Source organism: Oreochromis niloticus, linkage group LG3 (assembly GCF_001858045.2).
Source record: "Oreochromis niloticus isolate F11D_XX linkage group LG3, O_niloticus_UMD_NMBU, whole genome shotgun sequence".
Lineage (NCBI taxonomy): Eukaryota > Metazoa > Chordata > Actinopteri > Cichliformes > Cichlidae > Oreochromis > Oreochromis niloticus.
In genome coordinates this window covers 43056700-43066693 of record NC_031967.2, presented here as the reverse complement: position 1 = coordinate 43066693, position 9994 = coordinate 43056700, and the positions used below count along the sequence as shown (strand labels likewise).

The following is a 9994-nucleotide window of genomic DNA, read 5'->3' as shown; positions in this document are numbered from 1 at the left end:
GCCATGTGATTACATTTGTCCCTAACCTAGGGTGACTAACCATTCTCTCTTTTTTTTTGCAGTTGGTGACTTATAAAAGCCAATATGACATTATCTACTTCACCATTCATTAACCGCACAGGGAAGGCATTGTTTAAATACATTAACGTTTTCTTTAAGCAAACAGTATTATTAAGTTCTTCATGAATGGCATAAGTGTCCTCTTTTTGGAAATCAAAATATGGTCACCCTACCTAACCATCGGGAAACCTCGCATTAACTTTTATCGAGTGGAAAAAAGTTAGCATTCATCCTCCAGCTTCATTGTGCTAATCAAACCACCAAGTAGCACATCATTATATTCCAGCTAGCCCGACTTCAGTAACCCTACAAACGTCACTGCTGTTTAGTTTTCTTTATTTATGTCGGAAGTGATAGCAGAGCTGTTTTATTTTTTTCAGAAATCCGTCAGTCAGAGCATTGTATGTTATGTTTGGGTGGAAACTATCAATGCTAAGTCCCTGCTTACTTCAAAGTCCGTTAAATTTCATACATTATGTTTTCGTGGATGCCGTACAGTGTTGGGAAGGTTACTTTTAAAATGTATTCCACTACAGAATACTGAATACATGCCCCAAAATGTATTCTGTAACGTATTCCGTTACGTTACTCAATGAGAGTAACGTATTCTGAATACTTTGGAATACTTAATATATTATCATGCTGTTTACAACTACATGAATGTCCTATTGCTGTGATTTATTACTGTTACTGAAGGTCCGCGGCTCCGAAACGTAGTAAAGGGACCTCTGGCTAATACGTCGGGTTCGTGTCGGGCTGGTAGCCGAAAACTAGCTTTACTTTGTTGTCTGGGTCAACTTTGCTTGCGGGAGACAGAGAGAGGCGTTGAAAGGCTTCTCCAACGGAACTTATTTTTTCCGGAGGAAAACACGAACACAGTGTACAGTTGAGTCTTAATAGCTTACTTACAAATGGGCTCCTCAGGCACTCTTCTTGGCTGCTGTGGTTATTATTATATTTACATGCTTCCAGCTCCCGTTTTTGCTCCGTGACAGCTCGGACTTTTCCTTTCTCTCCCTCCCTCGCTCACAGACACATAACGGGTATGGTAGTCCATTCTCCCTGCAGCACGGACTACACTGCCCATGAGGCTACATGCTTTAGAGCTATGCCTGTAGCATTCTGCCTTTTAGCTTAGCACAACAACAACAACAAAAAAGCGCTCTCTCACCCAGGAAACACGCAGAGAGAGAGCGCGTCACCCTGTAACCATGGCAACCGTAACGCTGCCGCCTGGAACAACAGAACGTAGCTGTCAAACAAACCCAAACAGTCCTGACCCGCGATAATATGAAACAGGAAAGTACCGCCGTGTATTCCATTTATTTCAACAAAGTAACTGTATTCTGAATACCACCTTTTTAAACGGTAACTGTAACGGAATACAGTTACTCATATTTTGTATTCTGAATACGTAACGGCGGTACATGTATTCCGTTACTCCCCAACACTGATGCCGTAATGTTACACTTAATTGTTACACTTAATTGTTACACCTGGTACAGCAGGCACACTGATCATTTAATTAAAGATGAAAGAATTTAGACAGTTTTTAACTCTCAGTGATGTCGCAGTGTGCGTTTGACTTTGGGACAAGCAAAGTTTGGACCCAGAAACAGCTAATGACATCAGACTTAAAGACCAGATAAATGTAATTACAATTTGAATCAGTGCAATATTATTTTCACACATCACTGAACTTCTCAGCCTCTAAAATGTAACGCCTCATTTAGAAACTACACAAGTACATATAATGGTCAGGGATCAACATGAACCTATCTTCTCTGTCTATTTCACTTTAATCAACTCTGCAGTGGCTCCAAGTCCATAAAGACAAAGTCCAGCATAGAGCGGCTGAGTGAATGTGGTCTGGACTCTGTGGAGGAGAGTCATGGTTTCAGAGACGCTGTAGAAAGACAGAATACCTGCACTGTGATCCAGGTACACTCCTACTCTGGAGGACCGAGGACCTGAGAGGTCAGTGTGAATGCTGTTGTGCCAAAATTTATAACTGTTTGTGTCACAACGTAAAGACCAAGATTTCTCATTGAATCCAAAGACACATTCATCGCCCCACCCTGCTCTGCTGATATTCTTGTATGTGACTGCTACACCAACTCCTCTCCCTCTCCACTCCACCTCCCAGTAACAACGTCCAGTCAGACTCTCTCTACTCAGGACCTGATAATATACAGTGAATCTGTCTGGATGATCAGAATAAGACTGTAGTTGGTTCATAAATATTACTTTTCTCTTCCCCTCAGATAATAACAGATGTGTGTATGCTGTGTTTGGATCCAGTGTGATTTGATGTGAATATTTTAAGAATCCAGCTCTGGTCTTTGGCTCTGGTGGTGACAGTAAAACATCCACTTCAATGACTGTCAGTGAGATGTTTGTCCATTCCTCTCTCAGAATGTCCTGTAGTATATCTCTGGTCTCTGACACAGCTGCTGTCACATCCTCAAAGTACCTCAGAGGACGAATATTGATGCTGGATGAGTGTGTAGACTCACTGAGTGCTGACAGTGAGGGGTAGTTGTGTATAAACTGGTTGTGATCCTCTGTGTGTGAGAGCTGCTCCAGCTCGCCGTCTTTCCTCTTCAGCTCAGCGATCTCCTGCTCCAGCTTCTCCTGAAGCTCTTTGACTCGACTCACTTCAGTTTCCTGCTGGGATCTGACCTGCTGCTTCACATCAGAGCTTCTTTTCTGGATGAGACGGATCAGCTCAGTGAACATCTTCTTACTGTCCTCCACTGTTTTATCAGCAGAGCCATTGATGGCCTCCACCTCCTGTTGAAGCAGCTTCACATCTTTCTCTCGCTCCTGGATTCTCTGCTGGATGTTTAGTCGTCTCACCTCGAGCTCCTTCTGCTTCTCAGTCCTTTCTGCTGCAGCTGGGACTGTTTCATGGTCTTTATGTTCATCCACTGTGCAGAGATAACAGATACTCTGCTGATCAGTACGACAGAAAATCTTCATCACCTCATCATGACGAGAGCAGATGTTCTCCTGGAGCTTCTTGGAGGGGGCCACCAGCTTGTGTTTCTTTAATGGAGCTGCATCATAGTGAGGTTGGAGGTGTTTCTCACAGTAAGAGATCAGACACACCAGACAGGACTTGATGGCTTTCAGCTTCCTCCCAGTGCAGACATCACAGGCCACATCTTCAGGTCCAGCATAGCAGTGATCAGCTGGAGCAGCTTGGAGTCCAGTCTTCTTCAGCTGCTCCACTAAAGCTGCTAACATCATGTTTTTCTCCAGGACAGGCCTCGGTGTGAAAGTCTTCCTGCACTGAGGGCAGCTGTGGATTCCCTTCCTGTCCTCTTCATCAAAGTGGGATTTAATACAGTTCCTGCAGTAGCTGTGTCCACAGGCTGTAGTCACCGGATCCTTCAGTAGATCCAAACAGATGGAACAAGAGAAGGTTTCTCGGTCCAGCTGAACTCCTTTCTGTGCCATTTCTCCTCTCAGTGTCAGTGACTGTGGCTTGACGGGAGCAGGTATGAGACTCATGTTCATGCAGAGTACTGAAAGAGGTGCACTTTGAACCTTGGACGCAGTTATTACCTCCATTTAAAAACTATAATCTATTTGTACTTTGTTCTCAACAATAAAAGATTTAGTCAAAAAGGAACCATAGTCAAATGTGTACAGTCTTCAGGTATCTCTGCTTTAATTGAGTATTTATTTTTCTGACATTGTTTCACTTTTACTCCCTACATTTTTAAACAAATGTCTACTTTCTAGAATAGAATAGAATAGAATTCAACTTTATTGTCATTGCACATGTCACAGGTACAGGGCAACGAAATGCAGTTTGCATCCATCCAGAAAGTGCTTTAGTCGTGATATAGATATATTACAATATAAATTAGCAATAATAGAGATGTGTAAGTATATTACAGAAATGGGTCTATTATGGTATGTTATAATGTACACAGTGTGAAGTATGTTATGAATATTCTATAAGTATGTACAGGCTGTAGTGAGTACAAGCTATGTACAGGCTATGAACAGGATATAAATATGAAATAAAAACTATACAGAAATCTGAGATATACAGTTATACAGAATGTGAACTATGTAAGTTAAAAACAGTTGTGGGATTAAAAATTATCGTATGTACAGAATGATTATCTACACAGAACTATACAGTAGTGGTAAAGTGCTAGTGGTTGTGGGTGTGTGTATGTTCAGTCCATGAGTTTAACGTGGGTCAGATGTCAGGAGTCTGACAGCTGTGGGGAAGAAGCTGTTCCGGTACCTGGTGGTCTTAGTCCGGAGGCTCCTGTAGCGCCTCCCAGAGGGCAGGAGGGTGAAGAGTCTATGTGATGGGTGACTGGGGTCTCTGATGATTTTCCCAGCCCTTTTCAGACACCGCTTCCTGTAGATGTCCTTTATGGCAGGAAGTGGTGCTCCGGCGATGCGCTGGGCAGTTTTCACGACCCTCTGCAACGCCTTCCGGTCCGAGGCAGAGCAGTTCCCGTACCAGACTGTTATACAGTTGGTCAGGATGCTCTCGATGGTGCAGCGATAGAAGTTCACCAGGATGTCTGAGGACAGGTGGTTCTTCCTCAGAGTCCTCAAGAAGAAGAGGCGCTGGTGAGCCTTCTTGACCAGCTTGGAGCAGTTGGTCGTCCAGGTGAGATCCTCGGAGATGTGGACTCCCAGGAACTTGAAGCTGCTCACACGCTCCACAGCCGTCCCCTTAATGTGGATGGGTGGATGTGGGTCAGCATTCCTCCTGTAGTCCACGATGAGCTCCTTAGTCTTCTCGGTGTTAAGCAGCAGGTTGTTTGTGTCGCACCACTCAGCCAGACGATCCACCTCCTCCCTGTAGGCGGCCTCGTCGTTGTCACTGATGAGGCCAATCACCGTGGTGTCATCTGCAAACTTAATGATGGTGTTGGAACCATCAGCAGGTCTGCAGTCGTGGGTGAAGAGGGAGTAGAGGAAAGGGCTCATCACACAGCCCTGTGGTACACCGGTGTTCATTGTGATTGTTGATGAGCAGCGGTTATCCAGTCGGACGTGTTGGGGGCGGTTGGTCAGGAAGTCCAGTAACCATTTGCAGATGAGGGAACTGATGCCCAGGTCTGTCAGTTTCCTGATGAGTTGTGAGGGGTGGATTGTGTTGAATGCTGAACTGAAGTCTATAAACAGCATTCTGGCGTAGGTGTTGTTGTTGTCCAGGTGTGAGAGGACAGAGTGCAGTGCGATGGAGACTGCATCCTCTGTGCTCCTGTTCTGGCGGTATGCAAATTGGTGGGGGTCCAGGGTGGGGGGGAGACAGGATTTGAAGTGTGCTAAGACCAGCTGCTCTAAGCACTTAGTGATGATGGGGGTGAGGGCTACTGGGCGGTAGTCATTGAGGCTAGATGGGTTGGAGTTTTTGGGTATCGGGACGATGGAGGTGGTTTTGAAGCAGGCCGGTACCACAGCGTGGGCCAAGGACAGGTTGAATATGTCTGTGAGCACTCCTGCAAGCTCCCCAGAACACGCTCTGAGAACACGCCCGGGGATACCATCAGGACCTGCAGCCTTGTGGACATTGATCCTGCTCAGCACCGCTCCTACATCGGTGGGGGAGAGAGTCAGAGGTTGGTGGTCTGGCGTCATGTCTGTTATGGTTGTGGTTGTGGGGTTCCCTCGCTCAAAACGAGCATAAAAGTTGTTGAGCTCGTTGAGGAAGGAGGCATCAGAGGATGTGGGGGAGGGTTTGGTGGTCCTGTAGTCTGTAATGGTCTGGAGTCCTTGCCACATGCGTCGGGGGTTGGAGTTGGAGAAGTGTTCTTCTACCTTCTTTTTGTAATGGTGTTTGGCTTTTTTGATGCCCTTCTTTAGATTAGCCCTGGCTGTACTGTAGGCGTGTGCATCTCCTGACCTAAAGGCGGTGTTGCGGGCCTTCAGGAGGAGACGAACATCCCGGTTCATCCAAGGCTTCTGGTTGGGGTACATGGTGATCCGTTTCTGGGTGGTGACACTGTCTGTGGTTTTGGAGATGTAATCCAGTACAGATGAGGCGTACTGGTCCAGGTCTGTGTGGGTGAACATATTCCAGTCTGTGTTTTTAAATCTGTCCTGGAGCACTGCGTCTGTCCCCTCTGGCCACACTTTAATTGTCCTCACAGCAGGTTTCACACGTTGGATGAGTGGTGAATACCTAGGTGTGAGGAACAGGGAGAGATGGTACATTTAAAAAAACAGACTTGTTGCTCTTGCTTTAACACATTTGAGGAACGTTAATATTTTATGTTACTGCAAGCCTTCAAACATCAAAGTGATTTAAGCTTAAACATAAGCACATTAAAGACAGTCTTTAAAAATATATATATTTGTTTATTTTGGGGACTGTGTTGTTTAATATAAATCTTATGTTAACTGTACTATTATTCTTTGCTTGTTCTGTAATATAAAACTCAATAAACATATTGTTTAAAAAAAAAAGACAGTCCTGTTCATGTATTAATCACCAGGGGTCATTGCTTAGAAAGAGATGCAAAAGTCTGGGGTTTAAATTTGAGAGGTGTTTTTTCTTTTGTTTTTGTTTTTGCCATAACACTGGAACGACTGCAGGTTATTGCGGTTGCAGTACTTAAGCATCTAGCTAGCACTACAGAAGATAAGCGGGCTTAAAGGGAGTGACTTTTTTTAAGTCTGATGAGAGAAAGAGCTGAAAGTGCAGTTGGCCAGGTAACTGCAGGACCAATAAGAAGTGGTAACAGGTGTGTTGATGGGGAAAGAAGGGGAAGTCTGAGGGAAGTAAAGAGTTTATGGACTGTGTCATAGTGGGTTCATTTATGCACTTTGACTCATTAAAAACAGTCTAATTATAATAGCAGACAGCAGGTCAGACAGTATGTTAATGAGGGGAAATCTACAAACCAGTAATGAACTTTTCACAAACCACATTTAAGACAAATCTATGATACGTCCATAAGTCTGCACAGTCTGAAACCTCCTCACATTTCAGCCCTCATTTCTCATCATATTGTAATCTACAGTTATTTATGGTTCAATGAGTTTTGCTTGGAGTTTCCAGCTTCTGAGAGAATTATTTACATCACTGAAGTATTTATGATTCCCCTGGTATAAAAAAGGCTTCACAGTAAAATCTCATCTTTGTAACATTCACACTGAAACTTGTTTACTATACTGCATGATAAAGACAGCTGAACACGAAACATGTTTTATTATCAGAAACAGACAAAAAAAATCAGCTTTCCTGACCTACAGTTTGATGGTTCAAAAGCACGAAGAACAAAAAATGGAACGAATTGAAATGTAAGAAATCTGTCCTCTCCTCATCCTCCCCACCACCCTCAGGGTGACCTTCATTTTCTTTGCTCTCTTTACTTTCATCATCCTCATCATCGTCTTCTTGCTCACTGTCTGCACACACACACACACACACACACACACACACACACACACACACACACCTCTACATCAATGAAGGAAACAGTACAGATATGAGCCTCCTAACCTGCTCACAGCCTCATACTGTTTTTAACATCAGAGGTCAAACTGGGTCACCAAGGATCGCCATAACAACTGTAACTAATACCAGAATAGGTCAAAGGTCAGAGTTGTTAAAGTAGTTATATGTATGAAATACTCAACAGTGTGTCAGAGAGAAGGGATCAGCTATCAGTCTGAGTCATACACTGAGCCGTTTGGCAGCATTCATGGTTTTATTGACACAGTTATGATCAGTTTGAACTGTTGCAGCATTTTCACTCCTGCACTGCATGTTGTATAGTTTTTGTCTCATTGTTTTTAATGTCGACAGTACAGTATAGAATGAAAACAGGTTTTATGTGCAGTGTTGAAAATGTCATGATGTTACAGTGCACTCACACAGTCATTGTCATTAATCGCCTAAACAAGACTTTCGTTGCTGCAGCTGAAAGAAGATAAAGAGGTCACTTCATGACACAAATCAGTGACACAGATTTAAAACACACTTTAACTGAAATACAGCAAAAGTTTAAACTGTTCTGATAATACGGGGACGTTGCTGTGACTTATAAATTGTCTGCTTGATTTTACTTGTTCTCTAAACAGCATCAATAACATTATCTAATGTAGCTTAAAACACCAGAAATTATTAGCTAACTTTAAACATCTGATCCACTAGTCTGCCGGTATATTGCGAGGTGCCAGCTGAGGAGCTAATGATGTCATGGTCCTAAGTCATTTGACGCAGTGTTTTGAGTTTTCTTGTGTTTTCATGTCATTTTGTATTATGGTTAATGGTTAAGTTTGTTTAGTCTTGAGTTTATTCTGTAGAGCCTAGGTTGTTCTGTTTAGCTTTTGATTATTAGATTCCCTCTTGTGTCTTTGCCCTCTGTGTCTGTCTCTGTGTTTATATATGTTGTGGGAGTTCTTGTCTTGTTTCCCTCCTCGTGTTTCATTCTATGTTCCCCCCCTGCTTATCATGTTTATCCATGTTTCCCCAGTCCAGTGATTCCCAACCACTGTGCCACAGCACATAGGTGTGCCATGAGAAATGATCAGGTGTGCCGTGGAAGATTATCTGGTTCCACCTGATTAGTACTCTAAACAACCGGCGTGAGTCACAGGCAGAACATGTACATTCTCTTCCACTAGAGGGCAGTACAAGTACCTGCTCTAATTAAATTGGTTGCCAGCTGCCAGTAAAACACAAGAAGACGAAGAAGAAATTACATAATAGTCATGCTGTGAGTGAGACAACACAGCGTGTAATAGCAATAGATAAATATTTGAAAAGAAAAAGCAGTCAATCTGACCTGGTTCCTGGAGAAAATTCCGACCCAGATGAAGGCCCTAGCACAGGGGTCGGCAACCTGCGGCTCCGGAGCTGCATGCGGCTCTTTAGGCCTTATACTGCGGCTCCGGGTGGTTTGGAAAAAAATTATAAGTATTTAACTGAAGTGTAATTTATTTGTGTTAGTTCTTTTAAAACTTGTAGTTCTAAATTGGAAGATTATTGTGATCTTGAAATATAAAAATAAAACTATATGTTATCATTTTTTATCGCTCAAAATAAGCGTCACACTCGCATAAACCATACCCGCCGAAATGCCGTGCATTTATGGAGACTTTCAACCCCAGGCAGGCCAAGTATGGATCTTCAGATCCACATACGTATGTGAGCAGCTATTCTCCAATATGAACTATTGTAAAAACAAACACGCTCACGCCCCACAGATGACAGCTTACAGTCCTGCGTAAAGATAAAAGTGACTTCGTACAGCCCCGATTTGCAGACGCTGTGCGCAGAGGTTTGGGACCAGAAGTCCCATTGTAAACATACCACGGCAGACCCGACGATGTTTGCATGTACATGCTTTTTTTTTTTTTTGACCACTTTTCAAACATGGTTGCTGTACCCACACAGTCAGCTGTAGCTTTCCAGCTTACAGCCAGACACATACCAACACAGCGGCTGTGTCCCAATTCAGGGTATGCACGCTTGAAGTACGCACACTACGCGAGACCTTCAACTAGGTGTCTTTCCTTTTTGTTAGATTTTTTAAGAGTTCAAAATGTGTTCATTACATAAATGAAATGTAATTTTCTCTGTAGCACTTCATGGATTTCATAAGTAACACACTTTAGGTGTTTATACAAAGCATAAAGGTAAAAAGCAATAACAGCGTTATCTTCATTTTAGATGTCAAAAAGTATTTGCGGCTCCCAGTGTTTTCTTTTCTGTGGAAACTGGGTCCAAATGGCTCTTTGGGTGTTAAAGGTTGCTGACCCCTGCCCTAGCATGAGTAGTGGTCAGAAAAAAAATGTAAAAAAATGTATACTGGGGACAAACTGAGCCAAATCCGCTATGCCTGGTGCGTAGGGAAAAATTATCAGTAGGCTATGCTTTTTGTGATATTTTTGTTTGGTGGTGTGCCGTTTGATTTTTCTAATGTGAAATATGTGCCGTGGC

The 9994-nt window shown here is 43.2% G+C and overlaps 1 protein-coding gene across 1 annotated transcript; it reads right to left on the bottom strand.

The window, feature by feature from the left end:
- Positions 1 to 1754: 1754 nt before the first annotated feature.
- On the bottom strand, positions 1755 to 3543 carry LOC109194468 (tripartite motif-containing protein 16-like). The gene has a single exon (XM_003458224.5). The coding sequence runs from the start codon at positions 3520 to 3522 to the stop codon at positions 1849 to 1851; it is 1674 nt and encodes a 557-aa protein (XP_003458272.2). The 5' UTR covers positions 3523 to 3543; the 3' UTR covers positions 1755 to 1848.
- Between the last annotated feature and the right edge of the window lie 6451 nt (positions 3544 to 9994).